The 22,401-nt window shown below is 38.8% G+C and overlaps 2 protein-coding genes across 8 annotated transcripts in view; one reads left to right on the top strand and one right to left on the bottom strand.

The window, feature by feature from the left end:
• The window catches only part of HEXB (hexosaminidase subunit beta), a 35,617-nt gene extending 32,948 nt beyond the window's left edge, over positions 1–2,669 (top strand). The window contains exons 11-14 of the mRNA XM_022594967.3: positions 777–951; positions 1,863–1,953; positions 2,106–2,210; positions 2,498–2,669. Of these exons, the coding sequence (XP_022450675.1) occupies positions 777–951; positions 1,863–1,953; positions 2,106–2,210; positions 2,498–2,558 (432 nt within the window). The 3' untranslated portion in view covers positions 2,559–2,669. The remainder of the gene's footprint in view (positions 1–776; positions 952–1,862; positions 1,954–2,105; positions 2,211–2,497) is intronic.
• Positions 1–22,401, bottom strand: part of GFM2 (GTP dependent ribosome recycling factor mitochondrial GFM2) — a 65,403-nt gene that overhangs the window by 16,315 nt on the left and 26,687 nt on the right. For 4 of the 7 annotated variants that reach the window (XM_022594877.3, XM_089909021.1, XM_022594895.2 and 1 more), the window contains 8 exons: positions 22,283–22,382; positions 21,378–21,567; positions 19,403–19,479; positions 16,806–16,944; positions 9,435–9,614; positions 7,940–8,055; positions 3,623–3,805; positions 627–3,113 (listed from right to left, as the gene is read on the bottom strand). In XM_022594877.3, the coding sequence (XP_022450585.1) occupies positions 2,985–3,113; positions 3,623–3,805; positions 7,940–8,055; positions 9,435–9,614; positions 16,806–16,944; positions 19,403–19,479; positions 21,378–21,567; positions 22,283–22,382 (1,114 nt within the window). In that variant the 3' untranslated portion in view covers positions 627–2,984. Of the gene's footprint in view, positions 1–626; positions 3,114–3,622; positions 4,550–7,939; positions 8,056–9,434; positions 9,615–16,805; positions 16,945–19,402; positions 19,480–21,377; positions 21,568–22,282; positions 22,383–22,401 lie in introns of those variants that run through there. The other 3 variants (XR_002647506.3, XM_089909020.1, XM_022594885.3) reach the window with 3 other exon arrangements.

Genomic DNA, 22,401 nt, shown 5'->3' on the forward strand with positions numbered 1-22,401 from the left:
AAGTATTTAGACTGCATTTGGTTTTGATAATATGAGAGACTTAATACTTCCTTGGATGGAAGGAACTAATGAAGCTTCCCTGTAATGCTGGGGAAACGAGTTTACCTTTCCATTTGAGCTGTAACACTGAGACCAATGATAATGGTATTGATCTGATTTCTTCCATTTACTTCATTCTTCAGCGCCGCCTCCTCCTCGTCTCCCCCCCATCTCCCCTCCTCCCCCTCCATCTCATTTTTAATCACAAATTGAAGTACTCTGAAGATCGTTCCTTTTTTCAGAAGGGCAGAACAAACAGATAAATAAGTCTTTACTGCTGTTAAGAGAGTTTTGTTTTAAGTAAAATTGTCAATGTACACTTTTTATTTTAAATGGCATTTCTCTGACATACTCAGAATTCTTTATTTTCCTTTGGGGGCAACTGAGAATTTGCAAGACCAGATACTAGTATTATCTTTCCAGAAGGGTTGGTGGCATCCTCAGAGTTCCAAAGTAAGTACAATAGTGTGGTAGAAATGGGATGAAAACCTTTAATTCATTACACCTATATGGTATCATATGTAGACAAAGGTTAAATATCCAACCTTAAGGTTGATGAAACTTCTAAGTCCCTACAACAAATAGCATTTGATATTAATTCTAAGGAGAAAGGGAAATGCTGCTTTTTTCAAGGATCTTAAAAGTTATTTTCTTCGCTACAATGCCTTGGACTTTTACTTTCATCTACTGTAGTTGTGAGACCTAATAATATATATTGTGATTTGTGACTTTAATAGCTCACACCAGGCACAGTAATTCAAGTGTGGAAAGTGGAGGACTATACTCGGGAACAAAGTAAAGTTACAGAAGCTGGCTTCCCTGTGATCCTTTCTGCTCCTTGGTACTTAGACTGGATCAGTTATGGACAAGACTGGAAAAAATACTATGCCGTGGACCCTCTTAGTTTTGAGGGTAAGTGAAGCAACCATCATTACTTGATAGGTTTTTTTCCCTACCCTCCCTCCAGGGAATCCTTACCTAGGTAGCATCTACCAACTATCCTCCCTTTTATGTCTGACCCTTGATTTTGTTTGTGTGTACTTAAACAGACCAACTACAATATCATTTTAAACTCTGTGAAAGAAACCACATTCTTCCCTAAATGAAAGAACTTCAAAGTAGATTCCCTTAGATTTTTCTCTCCATTTTCACTGATAAGACTTGTTATCACTATGCATTTAAAGATGCCTGACTGCATTAACCTTGTATCTCCTACTCTGAGCTGCCTCTACCAATGCAAGACACCTAAGCAGGGATCCCGTCCTGTTCAGTGGCTTCCAGGTTCTGAGGAGGAGGCATCCTTGGGGGTGGGCATGTCTGAGTGGTGGGGCTCCAGACTCTCAAACCCCCTTCATTAAGAACAGTTCTACTTTGTCCATTTTTGTACACCAGACTTTAATATAAAATTTCCTTTGAGGAATAGTATTTTGCTGTTTAAAAGAGTTTCAAAACTGTAGGTCTATTAGGAATTGACATAACTGTTTCTCTAAAAATCTCTCAAAAGCATTTTCTGAGAATCAAGAAGTCATAATTACTATAAAGTCATAATTACTATAGACAGTCTCTAATAAAATGGTATCTTTACTACCAGACTGCCACATTAGTTAACATATGCTAACAAATACTATGTGAACCGTGGGGTCAGCCGTGGCAATAAAGTTGGCCCCCTTTTTTTGTGCCACAGCCATGAACATCTCCCAAGGTCCTGCTTAACAGGAGAGAAATGTTGCCCTAAGATAACAATAGAAATCAGCATTGCCTCTCTCTATATATAGGCCTCAAGTTGCCAACTACCTAACTTTGCATCAATGATTTTCATCTAGGTTCTCAGGAACAGAAAAAACTTGTCATTGGTGGAGAAGCTTGTCTATGGGGAGAGTATGTGGATGCAACTAACCTTACTCCAAGATTATGGTATGGAATTTAAGTGATAACATTTGAATTAAGGTGTCTGAGTTTTCCTTCTGTACCCAAGTAGGACACCACTAGGAACTTCCCCAAGCATGTGGTTTGCTTATTTAAGAAAATAGAAAAGTACATTGGGGCACACGTGGTTTAAATTTTAGGCCTCGGGCAAGTGCTGTTGGTGAGAGACTCTGGAGTCACAAAGACGTCAGAGGCCTAGAGGATGCCTACAGGAGACTAACAGTTCACCGCTGCAGAATGCTCAGGTAAGACAGATTTATGTATGTCACCTAAGAGGCTGTGATTTAATTAGGAATTGGGAACTATTTCCAGTACCTATAAGGAGAAGATATGCTTGGACTTTAAACTGTTTTATAGATATATTAAATTTTGCTGTAACTTAGAACTCCATTATGAATCTCTTTTTTCAATAATTAGTGGTATGGTTTAGTGATTCTGATTTGAGCTATTAAGTTCCTTAAAAGTTCCTTAAGATGGAGATGAGTTATATCAATCTAAAAACATCTTTGTTTGTACTTTACCTGTCATACAGACGAGGAATAGCTGCAGAACCTGTCTTTACTGGATATTGTGACCACGAGGACAGAATGTAAAAATGAGCTGAAACAAAAGAAAAATAGGGGAAAATGCCCACAATCATCTGTACCACGATCAGCTTGATTTTAAAAATCATGTTTTTGAATAAAATCTTTTTATTGATTGAACCTCCATCTTATACGTTATACATAGAAGACTGACATCTTTCCTGTGAGCGCAGCTTAAAATCAGCCAACCAAAAACCTCATGATATCTATCACTCAGTATATCCCAAAAGACTGAGTCTTGACTACCGACAGTAGTAACTTCCTAGATACACAATACAATTCAGGTGCGTTAACCTTCAACATCAAAGCACGTTTCTCATTCTATAAAATAGAATGAGCAGCACCAAGTGCCACTGTCTGTTTCAAGTTCTACCTTTCCAGTTGTTCTTACGGAAAATGAAGTAGGTAGGTACTCCTGAGTTTCTCTCCAAGGACTTAGGACAAGCCACTTCTCTGGCTGAGCAGTGTGCTTTGGTCTTGAGGATTCATGGCTTGATAATCAGACAGCTCTAAGGCAAAGGTAGCTGAGCCTGATGTTAACGTTCGAAGCACAGTTGAATAACCCTAATTAAAATAATTTTAAGTCAGTTAAGCCTCAAGTCTCTTCCTGCAGAACCTTTGACCATTATCAGGAAAAATTTGGTAAGTATTGTGGATGACAGAAAACCAGTAGTGTGGGTATGCTTCAGAAGTATTCCTTGGTCCCAAATGGTAATTCCTGCAGAACCTTTGACCATTATCAGGAAAAATTTGGTAAGTATTGTGGATGACAGAAAACCAGTAGTGTGGGTATGCTTCAGAAGTATTCCTTGGTCCCAAATGGTAAAAAAGACTCTGCTGGCACTCAGGTGCCTGTCCTAGCAGCAGAGGCTGGTGGGGAGGAGAATGAAACTGCCTCAAAGCCGGCAACAGAAGTAAGATAAGTGCTTGGGATGGAAAAATGGTCATTTAGGCTGGTGACACATTTTGGTACAGCACACCTCAACCTCTGTAGAGGAATGGAAAGGGACACCCTGCCCCCCCCATGCTGCCATAATCCCTAAAGTATGTAAATTTAGTCACAAAGTACCTACCATAATTTCTGCTAAGGGAACAAATCCAATAACAACTTTGTTGTCCTGACGAGTCTGGATTTCCTGAATGTTCCCTCTTCTTTGTGCTAGATCTGCTAGGACAGGACTGAGGTAATCTCTAGTCACTGTAACCTCAAGATTCATCAGGGGCTCCAAAATTTGCTTATCAGCTTTCTTCAGAGCCTAAAGAAATTAAAGAATATTAACTCCTCTTCCTTAAACTGCAGATCAAATTTCTGTTATGAAGGGAAGACTCATAAAAATTTAAATACTGTTCATAATCTTAGCCTAGAGCCTCTAGCAAAAAGACATAAGCCTGCTTTAACACTCTATAAGAAGTCCAAAATTTCAATATTTGCTTGTACATGCATGACAGTAGCATGTCTGAGACCTCTTGTATGGTGTGTTGCAAGGGAATGCTTGGCAAAATCTCATTATGTAGAGTACCTGTGAACATGTGCCCAGAGACAGAGGGAAACAAAATGGTTTTCCCCCTTCAAAGACTTACCTCTTCATATTTAAACCTCCTCTTTTGTTTTTGATACCTATAGTTATAGTCCATGCTACAAGTCAGGGCAAGCAGGAGGGAAATAGAGGAGAGAGCTAAAAACACAGTAAGTTAGTAGAAACACATTCTCTTCTATTTGAAACAGACTGAAATCTAAAATTCTGAACAGATAACAAAGGCCAAGAAGAATAAGCACATGGAAAGGAAAGAGCACGGAAACTATAAAAAGCTAAAACAGCATAGGGCAAATAGGAAGTGGACGAAAGCAGAGGTATAGACTTACTGGGGTCCTAGTCAGACGCTGTCTTTAGAGCATCATTCCATCAGGCCAATTGCTAAACGGATTTTGGAGGGCGTTTGCGAGCACCGTAACCACTGATGGGTTTGCTTTTAAAAGCTAACTCACTTACTTCTCCAGCCTGCCAGAGTTAAAAAATAACAATTTCCTATAAATTCTAAGCCTTTGTTTGGTTGTCAGGTGGGATGAGTAGTGTACTTTGGTCTTTATTACAACTTACTCAGTTGTAATAAACTTAGACTTAGACTTAGCAGCAGAAACCAGATAAAAGAGCTAGGGCTCTGGAATGTACCCCTCACCTTTATTTGGCTATGGCTGATCATCTCTCTCTGCTCACCTGCCACCACTCACTTAGGACCAGGCAGTATCTTCGCCTATATTGTCAAGTAATGCTCTTCTGTCCCCGATACCTCACCACCACCTCCCTCCCCCCGACCCCTGCCTCCTACTTTCACGATCATGAAAAATGGCCGGCAGTATATTCTCTTTATCATAGAAATTTCAAAAAACATAGCACACATATAGAGTAAAAACATAATCTCAGTTCTTCACAGCAGATTAAGCCTTTAAAATCACTATCAACCGAAACAACTCAACTATAGAAAAAGTAATAGTCCTTGAATGAAAACATTACTAAAAAACAATGACAGTCAACAGCAAACAACTAAATATATCCTCTGTATTTTTGCAATTCTTACCAAAAGCTTTGTGCCACTTCACGCAATGTCTCTTAGAACATAATGGAGTGGGAAAAGGTTAAAAATTAAAGAGAAAAAATGCTACAACTAAGGAAAGGACTGAGTTCTATGTAACTGAACAGGAAGTACTGTGCTTGTGGGTCTGTCCTTAGTCCTCTTTTCTTTTCACAGCCTTTTCCTTGGCAACATTGCCTAGTTACAGAGCATCAAGAACAGCTTCTACATAGCTTCCTCAAAAATTCTAAACTTTATCCAAGCCACAGTCTGAGTGCTCCAGCCTTGTACTCCACTGGTCTGCTCTGGGATAGTGTCTAAATATCTTATAGCAACCCAATATGCCCCAAACGGAACTCATCATTTTCTTTTCCAAACACTCCTGTCTGCTTTTTCCTCTTTCTGTTGATGGCATCACTACTCTTCAGTTCACCAGGATATGCATCTTTGATTTCCCTTTTTCCACAAGTAAGCTGTAAGATTTCCACTCCTGTTGCTGGTATCCTGGTTCAGACCTAGTCCATTCCCTGTCCTAGACTCTTTTCCCTACTCCAGTCCCTTCTGTATTCTAATGATTATACTGCTCTCTTCAAAAACTTTATTCACCACTGTTCTCAAAACAAATCTCAAACTTCTAGATGTAGTTTTTAAAGGTTTCTCTAAAGCCTGGCCCTGCCTTCTTTAATCTCCCCTTGTCTGGAATGCTGCCCACTGTGCCCAAATCTTCCAAAACATCACAGCTCAACAATTAATGAAACCATGTACAAGCCCCTGCTGTGTTTTGAAATAAAATGCTGACTCAGGAGTTAATGATTGGGAAATGTGAAGATGCAGAAACAAAGAACAGCTTTTGGGCTAGAGAACTGGTAACAATTTAGACTATAATGCTGCCACATGGCAGAATCACCGAACTCCCAGTTCCCTGAAAGATATAAAGGCCTGACACACATTCCTAAGTTGTTTGTACAGGAAGCAGACCCCTGCCAGAGGAAAACTGCTGACCACAAGCACATAGACCCTAGACTGGTTGAAACCAGAAGGCTGATTGATGATGCTTGAAACTTCACCTTGATGCCAACCAATCCCAGAATTGTCCACGAGCTGATCACCCCCTGCTCCTTGAACACTATAAAACTCCTCATAACCCCTCCAGGGTGGATCACACAGTCTTGAGGGCGTTAGCCCTCTGTGGCCCCCTTTGCCTGGCAAAGCAATAAAAGCTACTCTCTTCTACTTCACCCAAAACCCTGTCTCTGCGTTTCTGTTCGGCACCGGTGAAGAGGCTGAGTTTCGGCAACATAAACTTCTTTCCAAGAACCCTGCCCCAATTCCCCATGTCTCAGCTTTCATGGATCTCAGTCCATTCTATCTAATATTCTGGCTATTTGGCTATTTATTTCCCTTCTAAATCATAAGCTCCTTTAGGTCAAGAAAAATGTATGCATCCCATCTGTGCCCCCCCTCTCAGTGCCTGGTGCACTATAAGCACACCACCAGTGGCTCAATAAATATATGAAGCGTCATTAACTTCTCATAGAGAGAAGGAGCTTCCCCACTAGATGAAGTTTAACAAGGGCCACAGTATTTCATTAGTAGTATTTAAAGTAATGAATTAAAACAAAAGATTAAGTGTAAGCCCCATAAAGTTAATTCTTGTTCTCTACTGTGATCTTAATAAAAAGGCTAACCAAGGCATATTAGATTTTGAAGGACTGGCCCATATACTGGGGCTTGGGGTTAATTTAGAAACGTATCATCTTTCAGGTTACCATTATCTCAAAACTAAAACCAATGTCGGGAAAAACTAAGAATTACTGGAAGGTAAATGTTCTCAACAATTTAATCATGACCACTTTACAGGTAATATATCTAACTATATGCTTAGGCAAACAATATTTAAACAATTTTATTTTTGAAAGTGTAGTGTTTTTTCTTTTAATCAAAAACTTTTTTTTGTTTTCAAAAACTTTTTAAGAGGTATGAATTTGAACTTACATGAAGGAGCCATTAAAGTTCAGCCTTCCTAAGTCAGGGGCTTAGGGTATTTAACTTTATAATTATGGATTCAAATAAGACTATAGAAAATCAGGTCTCAACCACAGTCCAAAACATTAGAAAATGATTATAAAAGGCAAGCGTTTTAATGCAAAATCAGTCACCAACAAAACTATAGTATTCCCATACTGAGAAGAATGCATGGAATCAGCATTCAGCACACTAAGGCCCTGGGGGTTAATCCAGCTCTGGTAGATTACTGGGGCAAGGCACTCAAGGACATACCCCCAGGTAAACACACAAGACCAGACTGCTTTATGCTCTGAGAAGGAAAAATGCTTATTTGATCTGTTATTCAACAGGACTTATCTGATTTCAATGATCCTTGATTAATCTTACTAGAACAAACATGAACTCCAACATTGGAACCAATATTAGACCTTCAATGTCCTTTAGATTATAATCCATTTTGGGCCAAGCTGACCCCAGATACGTCTTTTACTCAAATCTACCAAGCTTGCCTCTTATGGCTGCATCTGGGATGGGGAAAGCAGAGACACCACTTAAAAAAACTTGCCTCTTTGCCAAAATCGGAGGATATTTAATAACTATCTGTGTCAAACAGTAATTTCTTAGATCCTCTTTTGAATAAAACCCTGATGATTAAGAAATCAAAGATTCTCCATGGTAAAAACTCTTGACTATAAGGCTCAGGATACAAAGACACACGGTCAGGCACTGCGAGCACAGCTGTCTGTGGACTAGTGGTTCACTACTGTCCAGAGAGTCACCTTAAAGCAAAAAGGATTAGGACACTTCTATACCTTTTGTAGGCATCTTGAGACACAGGCAGAAATCATAGCTGTGGAGGTACCGGGATGAATTACCAATGAATGTAAAGTAATTGCTACATCTTGAATTGGGGATCCAAGCAATGGTCCTAGGTAAGGGGGAAAAGATTTTATTAGGACTCAGTATTACAGTGAGGGGTAAATGAAATGTGTAAAGAGATAGGCAGAGAACTTCTAGTTTCCAGTTCTGGTAAAGGAGCTTTGAAGTCATCACTTTGTTGTAAATAATAAGTAAAAAGCAACAATTCTTATTGAATTGGTAAGAGATGGGAGGACAAAGGGCAAACCACTGTCCCCAAGACTGGAGAGACAGGTGAGTGCGGGCAGTCACACCTGATCTGTAATTGATGAACTGCTTGAGGCTCATTGTAGCCAAGTCAGAGTTAAAAACTCCAGGGGGGCCCAGTCTTGGGGATGGAGAGGGGCATAATTTTGTGAGCTCAGGCAGGTTCTCACAGTAAATATCAGAGATTCAGGGGGAGGGGAAAAGAATCCATTCTGAAATACTCCAAGGCACTCTATTCTTAACAAGGCCTGCCCACAGGGGAAACTAGTTAATTAGAGCAAAACCTGCAGGGATATTATCAGAGACTAACTGACTTGAGGGAAGTACCCAATTCCAGTCTACTCTAGCCATCCTGTCCCACCTAAGGGGGGGTGAAAAAAACTGAGAAACACTTGTGCAGCTCCGAGTCCAAAGGCACAGGCTGACTAGAAGACTGAGACCTAATCCTGGGACTACAGATGCTTCCCCTCCCCTTTACCTCACCACCACATTACTAAAGGCCGGTTTATAGCAGTCCCTTACCCAGTACATCACTTCTGGCTATCAAGAAAAAATTATGGGATGAACTGGGAGATTGGGATTGATATATATGCACTAATATGTATAAAATAGATAACTAATAAGAACCTGCTATATAAAAAATAAATAAAAGAAAAACTTATAAGGCATATTGAAAGGCAAAAAGCACAATTTGAATTTGAATACAGAAAGCAAGCATCAGAACCAGATGTGGCAGGGACATTGAATGATCAGACTGAGAATATAAACAACTATGACTAATATGCTAAGGGCTTAAATAGGTAAAGTAAAGGGCATGCAAGAACAGATGGGCATGACAGCAGAGAGACAGAAGTCCTAAGAAAGAACCAGAAAGAAATGCTTCAGATGAAAAACACTGTAACAGAAAGGAAGAAGCCCACTGATGGTCTTAGATGGGACACAGCTGAGTTAGAAAATATATCAGTAGAAACCTCCAAAACTGAAAAGCAAAGTGAACAAAAGACTGAAAAAAACAAAACAATATCCAAGGCTGTGGGGCAACTATAAAGGTATGACATATGCGTGATGGGAAGAGATAGGGAGAAAACACCATCAAAGTTAGAAGAATGAAACAATTTCTAATATCAGGAGGGATTAAATCGTTGAGTGATATTAATGCATACTCTGATTGGAGTACCTTACCTTGGAGGCACGCACTGTGAAGGCCATTTTCAATGGCCTCTCGCGAGGCCTGAGAAAGGTCTTCGGCAACACTTGCTGCATACTCGATGACTGGCAGAAGAGATGATGTTTCCAGTGATTTTGCTTCCAGTTCTACAGTCACAAGATGCCGTCTGTCTCCTAAAGTTCTATCTAAGGTATCTGTAAACAAATCGAATACAGTACCTCAGAGATTTGTTCCAGAAAGATGTCAAGGTACCACAACTGGCAAAATTACAGTCAGCAAGTTCAAGGTCTCATGGAAGGTAAAGCGGACGAAAATATCAACAATGACACTAAATACAGTATAAAAATGTCAGAGTAAACAGTTCTACCAAGAAAGCATCTGCTGGGACTTTCCTGGTTGTCCAGTGGTTAAGAATCCACCTTCTAATGCAGGGGATGCGTGTTCGATCCTTGGTCGGGGAACTAAGATCCCACATGTGTTGGGGCAACTAAACCCAAGCCCATGTGCTGCAACTACAGAGCCCACACACTCTGGAGCCCGCATGCCACAACAAAATATCCTGGCGTGCCGCAACTAAGACCAGATGCAGCAAAAAATAATTAAAAAAAAAAAAAAAGCATCTGCTTCTGTGTTTACCAACATTAAAAACCTGCTCTGGGGCTTCCCTGGTGGCACAGTGGTTGAGAGTCTGCCTGCCGATGCAGGAGACATGGATTCGTGTCCCGGTCCGGGAGGATCCCACATGCCCCGGAGCGGCTGGGCCCATGAGCCATGGTCGCTGGGCCTGCGCGTCCGGAGCCTGTGCTCCACAACGGGAGAGGCCACAACAGTAAGAGGCCCGTGTACGGCCAAAAAAAAAACCTGCTCTGAATCACCTATTAATATTGCTTTAGGACTTCCCTGGTGGTGCAGTGGTTAAAAATCCGCCTGCCCACATATATACAATGGAATATTACTCAGCCATAAAAAGAAACGAAATTGAGTTATTTGTAGTGAGGTGGATGGACCTAGAGACTGTCATACAGAGTGAAGTAAGTCAGAAAGAGAAAAACAAATACCGTATGCTAACACATATATATGGAATCTAAAAAAAATAAAATAAAATGGTTCTGAAGAACCTAGGGGCAGGAGAGGAATAAAGACGCAGACATAGAGAATGGACTTGAGGACATGGGGAGGGGGAAGGGTAAGGTGGGACGAAGGGAGACAGTAGCACTGACATATATGCACTACCAAATGTAAAACAGATAGCTAGTGGGAAGCAGCCGCATAGCACAGGGAGATTAGCTCAGTGCTTTGTGACCACCTAGAGGGATGGGATAGGGAGAGTGGGAGGGAGATGCAAGGGGGAGGAGATATGGGGATATATGTATATGTATAGCTGATTCACTTTGTTTTAAAGCAGAAACTAACATGCCATTGTAAAGCAATTATACTCCAATAAAGATGTTAAAAAAAAAAAGAATCCACCTGCCAACACAGGGGACACGGTTCGATCCATAGTCTGGGAAGATCCCACATGCCGTGGAGCACTAAGCCTGTGTGCCACAACTACTGAGCCTGCGCTCTAGAGCCCGTAAGCCATAACTACTGAGCCCATGCTCCACAACTACTGAAGCCCTTGCATTCTAGGGCCCACGTCCTCAACTACTGAGCCCACGTGCTGCAACTACTGAAGCCTGCATGCCTAGAGCCCGTGTTCCGCAACAAGAGAAGCCACTGCAATGAGAAGCCTGTGCACCACAACGAAGAGTAGCCCCTGCTCGCCACAACTAGAGAAAGCCCGCGTGCAGCAATGAAGACCTAGCACAGCCAAAAAATTTTAAAAAAAACAAAAATTACTTCAGTGTTAGGGTGTGTTGAGGCAGGTGATCGCACAAATTTTGTTATGCAGATTACACTTTTAAACATTTCTTATGTGACTGATATTCTTCTAAATACAAAATTTTTATTTAAAAGTAAAACAGTACAAACGGTTATCTAATGAAAATTAAAAGGCTTCACCCTGCCAGCCAACAAACTTAAATTTCATACACTCTTCCAGCAATACTTTATGTATTGGGTTTGGCCAAAAAGTTCGTTTGGGTTTTTCCATAAGCTGGTATGGAAAAACCCAACGAACTTTTTTTTTTTTTTTAGTATTTATTTGGTTGCACTGGGTCTCAGTTGTGGCAGGCAGGCTCCTTAGCTGCGGCTCACCGGCTCCTTAGTTGTGGCATGCAAACTCTTAGTTGTGGCATGCACGTGGGATCTAGCTCCCTGACCAAGGATCAAACCTGGTTCCCCTGCATTGGGAGTACAGTGTCTTATCCACTTGCACCACCAGGGAAGTTCCCCGAATGAACTTTTTGGCCAGCCCAACATTTAATGTTTATGATTCTTCCCCCAAAACTAGTTATCTATTTGTAAAAATGAAAATAGACTCCCTCATTAGCTAACAACCAATAGCTGTCAGTGAAACCGAGTGGGGCCCTGTGGGGCTCCGAGGCATGGAGGCCCTTTTGTCCCCCATTTCTTGAAGGCAAGACTCCAGTCTCCATGACTTTCCTTAGTTCCAAAGGGCAGATTTGAACAGTTGCTAATCAAGGGAGGAAGCAGCCAAGAAGCCACCTGAGGCAAGATTAAAGGGACCAGAGAAGCTCCTCAAGATTAGGAGACCACCTGAGATGAGATGAAGGGAGTGAAAGCCCTGTGTACACCCTGATGTTGTCAGAGACCCCACCTCTGAACCACTGTTATAAAACCGTCATCAAATCCTCCCAGGTTGGGACACATAGTTTTTCAAGGCAGGAGCCTGCTGTGTCCCCCTTTGCCTGGCAAAGTAATAAGGCTATCCTTTTCTACTTCACCCAAAACTGTGTCTCTGAGATTTGATTTGGCACCAGTATACAGAGAAGTTGAGCTTTCAGCAACATCACCAATCTCCAAGATTTTACTGAGACAAAACTATGCTGTATTTATGTGAGTGACCATGGAACACAGTGACTCATGGCCCAAATTCAAAACTAAGAACTAATTATGCTCTATAATTCCTCTTCATAATTCCTTTTATATTATGAAATATAAAACTAACTTTTATACTATGAAATATTTTATACTTAAAAATACATGCATAACCTAAAACCAAAATGAACATTCATAACCTAAAAACAAAATGAACATTCATGAAACCTAATACTACTAAAGAAACAGAACATTACCAGTAAACTAGAAGCCTTCTGAAGAAACAACCACTATCATGATGTTGTATTTAAACATTCATATGATTTTCTTTAGAGTTGTATCACAGATGCAGGTATCCCTAAACAATATAGTTTACTTCTGCTTTGTTTTGAATGTTATTATACTGCATGTATTCAGCAACTTGCTTTTTTCTGCTTCACATTTGTGGGTCATCTGGGCTGACACCTGGTGATGTAGTACATTCTTTTTCACTGTTATATAGTATTCTGTTATATGAACAGAGTACAATTTATCCACTATGTCCACAAATATTTGGATTTTTTTCACCTAAAGTTTTGTTTTGTTACAATGTTATTATGAAGGTTCTTGTATCTGTCTCTCAATGTACATGTGTAAGGTTTTCTCTAGGGCATATACCTACTAGTGGAACTGCTGAGTAGTAAGGTCTGCACATAGTCAACTTCATAAGAAAGTTGCCAAACTGTTTTCATAGTGGTTATATAATTTACACTCCCACCAGAAGTTTCTGTAAAACTTTCCATAAAACATCTCACCAACACTTGGCATTGTCAGATCTGCATTCTTGCCAATTTTGTTGGTATAAAATGCCATCTTGTCCTTTTAACTTGCATGATCCTAATCATTACTGAGATTGAGAATCTTTTATGTTCACGGGCCTTTGGGGTATCCTCTTTTGTGAAATGTCTGTTCAATCTTTTTTGCTCACTTTTCTACTTGGTTGGTTGTCATGTTTTTAATGATCTTTTGAAGTTCTTTACATATATTCTGGATACTAATCTGTCAGTTTTATATGAGGCAAATATCTTCTCTCAGCTTTTCCTTGTCTTTTTGCTTTCTTTATAGTGTATTTGAATAAATTCTTAATTTCAATAATATCAACTTTAGTAATCTTTTAGTTCATAGTTTCAACCTTATCTGGTTAGTAAAACAATTCTATATTGTCTTCCAAAAATTCGAAGGTTTCCCTTTCATAAAGTTTTGGGGTTTTCTTTCTTTTTTTTCTTTTTTGCATATATTAGCATTTATTCTCTTTATTCTTTTGTGCTCAAAGGGAGATTTCCAACTCTTCTTTCATATTTAGGCTTTTAAATTCACCTGGAATTGACTTTTGTATACAGTATGAGGTAGGAATCTAAAGCTTTTTCCATATGAATAATTATCCCAGGCCCCTTTATTGAATATCAGTCCACCCTTTCTCACTGAGCTGCAATATCACTGATGTAAATCCAATTTCCACATAGATATGAATCTGTTTCTAGGCTTTCTGGTTTGTTCCACTGGTATATTTGTCTATTCTTAGCTTGATTTGTGTCATAATGACTATGGCTTTATAATAAGTATTAATGTCTGATACAGTTCTTTGGGTAGAACTGGTATGTTCATGATATTTAGTCTTATCTATGAATAGTATGGTTTTCCATTTAACTTAGGTCTTCTTTAATGTCTGTACATTTTGATAATTTTCTAGATGTACACAAATGTAATCTGCTCCTCATCAGTGATGTGATCATTAGTGATCTGACTGTCCAGTCAGGGTGTGGTCTGATTGCTGCAGCATCTGGTTACTAGTTTTCACCTTGTAACTAATAAGCAATCTAGAGCGAGACACTTGAAGACCATGCAAATATGCTGCTCAACAATGTACTCAATATTAAGCATTCACCATATTACAAGATGACAATTTCTTATTCCAGCCCTCCTCCTCAACATCTAACAGTCAGCATTTGGCACTTCAGTGTAAGGAAGAAGAGTCTCTTCTTCTTGTTGATCTATCATCAGTATGGACTCATGAGTTCCAACTTTTTCTCAGTGGTCTATGATTATTGTTCGTAATTATTTTGGAGTTCAAATTAACCCAGATTTAGCCAGTGGATCCTCTTTGGGTTGGTTCCTGTGCCCTTATGACACATCCCCATTATTTTTTTGAGCATTTCCTTTCTTTCTCAGATAACATGATGTTCTGTTGCTTGCTTATTTTTGATAGTCTCCTATTTCTTACTAATACTTTCTATCCCCTTTATTTCTTCAAAAATAATACTTATTTTATACTCAGCGTATGATAATTCTAGTATCAGAAGCCTTTGCTGGTCTGCCTGTGATGTTTATTGTTTCTGCTGCCTTTTTTGCTCCTTGTGCCTTTGCTCAAGGTTTTATGATTATAAATAAATAAATAAAAATTTTTTTGCGGGGGTGGGGGGCTTCCCAGGTGGCAGTGTGGGTAAGAATCCGCTTGCCAATGCAGGGGACATGGGTTCAAGCCCTGGTCAGGGAAGATCCCACATGCCGTGGAGCAACTAAGCCCGTGTGCCACAACTACTGAGCCCTCGAGCCACAACTACTGAGCCCTCAAGCCACAACTACTGAGCCCACGTGCCACAACTACTGAAGCTCATGCACCTAGAGCCCATGCTCCGCAACAAAGAGAAGCCACAGCAATGAGAAGCCCGCGCACCGCAACGAAGAGTAGCCCCCACTCGCTGCAACTAGAGAAAGCCCACGTGCAACGAAAACCCAACAGAGCTAAAAATAAATAGATAGGTAAATTTATTAAAGAAAAATTTTTTAAATTGTGAGTTCATATTCCTTTGTGGGATTTTCTTTGAGGCCTGGATTGAGGATACATTTATCTAAAGAGGCCCTACATTTGTTTTCTCCAGGTTCCTTGGTATATTACCAATCCATGAGCACTTTACACTAAATTCTTCTCTGTTTGGAGTTTTTCAGGTCAAACTGGTTCTATGAATTTAGGCTGAAAATGCTATCAGAAGCCTACAGTTACAAATTCTCAGAAATTTTGCCCCTTTGCCCCACAGTCAGTCAGACAAGTTTCCTTGTCCTCTTCTTTTATGGAGAAGATTTTCCTCATTATTTCCATGAGGATGTGGCCCTCAAGTTCTAGGTTAGACATTACCATAGATTTCTCCAAGATAGCTAGTGGCTTAGGTGCTGGCTTATTTTCCAAGATTCCTGCTCCAGTTTCCTTTTTGGCCTCTAGAAATTTCCATTACATTCTAACCATCTCAGACATTAATTTAAAAGATGTTATTTATATTTTCCCAGAATTTTTGGTTTTTCCAGATATAAAGTCCAGAAAGAGAAATCATCATGTCATTTGCCCCTATATCCTGCTTGTTTAATTTTTCAAGTTTCAATGAAAAATAACCATCTGGCCTTTTTACAAATCGCTGAGTTGCTTAAAAGTTCCTAGTTATCCTAAACATATCTTTTCTATATTTTTTCACAAACCTGCCCATGTTTTCTCCTTGGGGGGGGGATAGGAATGATTGTCATGTTCTTTTGTTTAAGGGAACCAAATTGAAATTATCATATGTAGAAAAATCATGCATTCTTATATTTTGGGACAGAAATATAAAAAGTACACTTTCCTAAGAATACCATCAGCACAGGATTACCATACTTATTAAATAGTGGAAATTATTTTCCACTCTATTTTTGGTTTTTTCTTTTTAAATTTTAAAATTTTATGTCTTACTTTATTGAGATATAATTGACATACGGCACTGCAGGAGTTTAAGGTATACAACATGATTTAAGTTACACAGATCATGAAACGATTACCACAGAAAGTTTAGTGAACATCCATCATCTCATCTAGACACAACATTAAACAGAAAAAAAATTTTTCTTTGTGACGAGAACTCTTAGGATTTACTCTCTTAACTTCCATTTATAACGTACAGCAGTATTAATCATCTTTATCATGTCATATATCATATCACTAGTACTTATTTATCTTACAAGTGGAAGTTTGACTACCTTCATCTAATTCTACCTTCCCCACCCAACATTTCCACTCACTTTATGGAGTAAAACTGATACACCAACTTCAAATTGTTATACTCCTTCTGGTAGTGAGGACTGGGATGAGCTGTCTACTTCAATGGCTGATACCACTGCACACCTGCTTCATGAGTGGCTCAGCCAATATATGTAATAAATGAGTTGTAATGAAATAGAGCTGTGTCTAAAACAAACAAATGCTAAAAAAACAAGAAAACACACACATAAAACCTGTCCCCACTGATGGAAGACACTAGTGACTATGAACCCTGCCTTATGCAACTAAACTAAGAGATTCAGAAAACAGGTCCTGGAGAAAAAGAGAGCAACAGAACCAGCGAATTCTAAATGCTGTGAATTCGAAATGTTGTACTTTTTACCTGTAGCACGAACTGAATTTAGGATGGTCTCTCGGTATGCCACCTGGAGGGGCCCTAGATAGGTTTCCAGTCCATATTCCCTCTTGATTCGGTCATGAATTATCTCAATATGCAACTCCCCCATGCCACAAAGGATAGTCTGGTTAAAAGAGGAAGAAAACAAAGATCAAGGAAAAAATTAAGTTTATCACAAAATACTAATAAAGGTATATCAATATATTTTATTTTTCATTACTTACAAAATGAATTTCTTCCGTAATTTTTTTTGGCTCCTACATCAAAACACTGCTTTTAACTTTTCTGATTGAAATAATAAATCAATTAAAAGTGAATCACTAGGCCAATCTCTTATTCTTTGATAGCTGAATTATCAGCTGGGTAAGTGGTATCTAACTAGAACTACACTTCCCAACCACAAAGGTAAGTTCTGGCCAGTGAAATATAAGCATAAATGATGTTGGTAACTTCTGGGTTATGTCTTTAAGGGTAAATAAAACCCTTCTCTTAATGAAGATATAGACAACCGTCTTGAAATGTGAATGAGGGCAACATCTTGTGAATGGGGGGAATAATCCCTCCCCCAAACACTGCCAACCACATGGCTATTTCCAACCATCCTGGGCACCTTACAGTTTTGTGGGCAGTTGAAATTTCCAAAGTAGCTTGGAACTTTATGTGACAGAGAAACTGACTTTTATCTTCTTTGAACCAATGTTATTTTGGGTCCTTGTTAGAACAGTCAAATTTGCATCAAAACCAATCAAAACATGTTTTTGTTTTTAGAAAGCAACAATGGTTATTCCTGAAGAAGGTCTTTATGTATGAGAGAATATAGTGCAAGGAATCCACATTTGCCCCATTTTATTCATATACCATCTGTGTAGTGAGGCATTAACTTACCCTAAGGAGAGATCTGGCCCTTGCCTTCAGCTACTGGGAAGTTATCTCTAGGCCAAGATGCTGCCTGATAGAAATGTCTTTGCTTGTCTGGGGACTTTGTCCACCAGATAGTCTAACAATGTGATTTATGATGCGGCTTTGGAATAGCTGTACCCATTTACAACCTAGACAGTAACGGTAGTAGCCCAAACCTACAGGAGGCACTAGAGATTAAATGTCAACCACATAGACAGTATGTGATTATGCCCTAATAAAAACTCTGGGCATGGAAGGCCTGGGTGAGCTTCCCTGACAATACTCCATGCCAGGAGGATGAAGAAAAGCCTTGCATTTAGAACCCTCTCAGACTTTGCCCTAGGTGTCTCTTCCTTTGGCTGGTTCTGATTTGTTTCCTCACACTATAATAAAACTATAATTGTAAGGAACAACAACAAAAAACTATTTGGTGTATGAGGGCTATACTATAATATAAAGTTAAAGAAGTAATTATTTGGAAAAAAGCCAGTTGTAGAATAATACAAATAGAATGACTTCTTATATATCTGTACATATATATTTGGAAACATAAATACTGTGTTTTATAACATTGCACAGCAGAAAAATGGATGTTTGGAAAAGTGTGAAAGGCTATTCACCAAGTTTTCACAGTGATTACCTATGTAGAAAAGGATAGAGAGACTGAAAGGGAGACTTTAATTCTTTAATTTGTACACTTGAATGTTATTTGCTATTTAAAAAAAAATATGTACTGGCATTTTTAAAATAAAAAGTTTGTTTTAATTGCTGTTGTAGCCTTCAGAATCAATTAAACTAAATTGCTACCTCATTTAGCTGGCATTTGGGAAAATAAAGTACTCCATATTTTTCAGATTAACTAAATCAGTTTATCCTTTTTAAAGGCAAATTTATAATTTTTTAAGGAAAATTTTCTAGAATTTTATATAAACTCTACCCTGCCCCCCTAAAAAGAAGAGGCAGAATGAATATGTGTTCTTCTACTGTATTATATAATATACAGCACAGTCCTGTACCTACTTTAGGTCTCTATTTCCTCCCACATTGTTAGGCTGTAATCTATCACTTCTCACCCATTTTAGGTGTGTTATCATCATTAAAAGTATACCTAGGGCTTCCCTGGTGGCGCAGTGGTTGGGAGTCTGCCTGCCAATGCGGGGGACGCGGGTTCGTGCCCCGGTCCGGGAGGATCCTGCGTGCCGCGGAGCGGCTGGGCCTGTAAGCCATGGCCGCTGGGCCTGCGCGTCCGGAGCCTGTGCTCCGCAGCGGGAGAGGCCGCAGCGGTGAGAGGCCCGCGTACCGCAAAAAAAAAAAAAAAAAAAAAAAAGTATACCTATGCATCCTTCCTTTAGAAAGCTGCTTCTATAAGTTTTAGCATAAGAGGCTCAAGGTTTTGTCTTGGGGTTGAACCTTATTTCAAAATTTCACAAAAGGCTGTCTTCTGGAAGGTAGAAATGTTGGAAAGTAGTTTATATAAGTAAGGTATAATCATACTGAGGAATAAGAGAATTTAACTTGACAGTCAAAATATAATCAGAAATTTATGAGAGAACCAAAAAAGGCTTTTTCTTTCAGGGGCATAGACCAATCAATGTTTTGGATATATGCACTTAAACACTCTCTCTCACACACACAAATGTTTTTATTGAAAGATTCTGGGGATTAAATAATAATATGCATACTTGTCCAGAGTCAGGATCTAGCTTCACTTTCAAACTGGGATCTTCACGCTGAAGGCATTTCAATGCATGATCCAAATCTAGAGGATAAACAATAACTGTTATCTTTATGTTTCATTTTTTTTTGATAAGGTACTATACATTCTAGTGGGAAAATAGATGAACAAGCAAATTTTGAAAAAGAACATTTCAAACAGCCAGAAATGTTCTGGAGAGAATAAAACAAGGTGATGAGATAGTGATGGGAGGTTACTTGAGATTGACCTGGGAAGACCTGTCCAGGATGATTTAGATAAAGACACAAACCAAAAAGAATATCGCAAGTAAAATCCTGAAGAAAAAGAATTCCGGATAGAGGAAATGGCTGTGCAAGGAATGGCTTCTACTGGAGAAACAAGAAGGCTAGTCTAGCTGGATATTGGTGGACAAAAGAAAGAGTAGCATCAGATGAGGCGGGAGATGTGTGACAGGGAGCACACCATGTAAGGTATTGAAGGTCATAGTGAAGAGTTTGGATGTACACTGGGAAGCCACTGAAGGGTTTAAATGGGATAGTAACATCATCTGATTATGTTCTGCAAAGGTTAAGGAACTGACAAAAAAAGCAAAACAGACTTTAGAAACACATACAATAATAAGAAACTGGCAAAAGGAAGCTAAATTACATCATGAATAAAGAGATACTAATGTGATCACTCTATGATGAATTATCACACCAAGGAGGAAGTAAGAATACAGCTGACCCTTACACAACATGGGTCTGATGCGGGTCTGCTTACACGCGGATGCAGAATCGGAGGACCTAAGTATAGGGAGGGCTGACTGTAAGTTATACTGGGATTTTCAACTGTGTGGAGGGCTGGGGCCCCAAGCCCCCTGTTGTTCAAGGGTCAACTGTATGTTATTTGCATTAAATATGCCATCTAAAGTAAAGAGATACTTTGATACAATCAATTAACTGATATGCACATGCTCCCTCTTTAGACCTGCACTGTCCAAATGGTAGCCACGACCCATCTGTACAAGATATTACGAGTCTGAATTAATGTTAGCTGTAAGTGTAAAATTCATACCAGGTTTCAAAGACTTCACATGGAAAAGAAAAAAGAAAGTAAAGTATCTCAATAATTTTTATATTATGTTGAAATGATAATATTTTGATATACTGAGTTAAGTAAAATACATTACTAAATTAATTTTGCCATTTTAACTTTCTTTAAATGTAGCTATAAGGAAATTTTAAGAAGCGGGATGGAAAGACTGGAGCTTGGGTGCCTGATGACGTGTGGAGTCATCCTTGAACCCCTGGGATACCAATTCAAGGCATATTTTACAAGAGAAAAAAGTGAACTTTTGTCGTTAAAGCAACTGCTATTTGGGGGTTTTATGCTCTATGTAAGCAAATCTAACAAGAAATGTTATAGCTGGAATCATGAGCTTTACTATATACTATACTAAGGAGTTTGGGTTTCTGCTATAAGTAATGAGAAGCCACTGAAGTATTCTGAGCCAATATGCCAAAGAACTATTTATCACTCAGAAAGGTCAAATGACATTAAACATACTATATAAATATCTTCACTGAGTTCTAAAAGTTAAGCCAGAAAACAAGGAAAAGCTGATTTTTATAAATGGTGATGGGAAGCTGAATCGGTTATGAATTGGTTACCATCTAATCTAATACACTGGAAGGGCAGTCCTGAGGTCAATTACTTAGAATCCCATAGATAGCACCACAAGAACAGAATAAGGAAAAATATGGTAAGAGAAAAATGGCAAAGCTGAAAGAAAAAAAAATGAAAAGAGTTTGTAAAAATCAAAACAAATTAAAAAACTAGACCAATCATAAGAAATACTTACCAATATATGCTCATAAAATTGAACTCAGTGACATAAGAAACCTTTTGAGGTTAAAATGTAACTATTTTATCTAAATTATCAGAGCACTAATTAATTGATGCACCAAGATTATTTGTACCTGGCTGCTTAGCCACTGATGGAGGTTCTATGGTACAGAAGAAAACAGGTTCTGGAATCTCCACCCCAGCCAACAAAAGCCTCTCTGCTTCATTGCTTTGTCTATGCTTCTTTTCTCCCTCCCTTTCCGCTCGACGACATGCAGCTAAAGCACTGGACTTGGATGAGACAATGGTGTCACCAGTGGCAGTCTGCAAGCAAAGAAGATGCCTTGGGACAAAACAGGCTATTGGCAAGCACTCAGCTTCCACCAAGGACCACGAAAACCAAAGAAAAATTTTAAGGTAGCACTTCCTCTTCATCAGAACTTAAAAGAGAGACAAATTCATTAAGCTCATTATAACTCTGTGTTGGTAAAGCTAATTTAAGTTGTAGAAGAATTCTGTCCAAAATATTGCTGTAATAAGTTCTAACAATAAAACATTCATACACACAAAAAATACATTTAAAACTCATTTGGTAAAACAAATTCATCTTTGAACAAGAGACAAAAGAATGAAAGAGACAAAAATCCTTGCCCTTACAGAGACTTCATTGGCAAAATATCTTCACTTTTTAACCTGATCCGTTATAAAGTTAGATTTAATTGTCTGCAATAATCAAGATAGGAAAAAAAAAAACAATGAAAATAACATTATTTTACATAAACTTAAAACATAAGTATATATCCATAGTGTGTGTATTTTACTTGGATTTGAACTTTATATGAATACAATCCATTCTGTAATTTACTTTTCTTTCTATTAAATGTTTGAGATTCAACCATGTTGATGAATATACTACAATATTCATTATTCCACTACTGATAGCTTTTGGATTGTCTATGGGCTTCTGCTATTACAAAATACCTACTTTTAATTAAACATTTAATCTGTTATTTCCTAGAGAAAAGATTTGGTCACTTACGTTTTTAAGCCCAACAGTCAAAGCAATGTTACCAGCAGTCAGTGAAGGGATTTCTACATGCTGGTCAGCAAATGGCAAAAGCAGACGACTTATTCTCTCCCTGTAAAACCATGATTTAT

The sequence above is a fragment of the Delphinapterus leucas genome, chromosome 3 (genome assembly GCF_059928025.1).
Source record: "Delphinapterus leucas isolate spDelLeu-1000000601 "Yukka" chromosome 3, BTC_Dleu_Yukka2, whole genome shotgun sequence".
Lineage (NCBI taxonomy): Eukaryota > Metazoa > Chordata > Mammalia > Artiodactyla > Monodontidae > Delphinapterus > Delphinapterus leucas.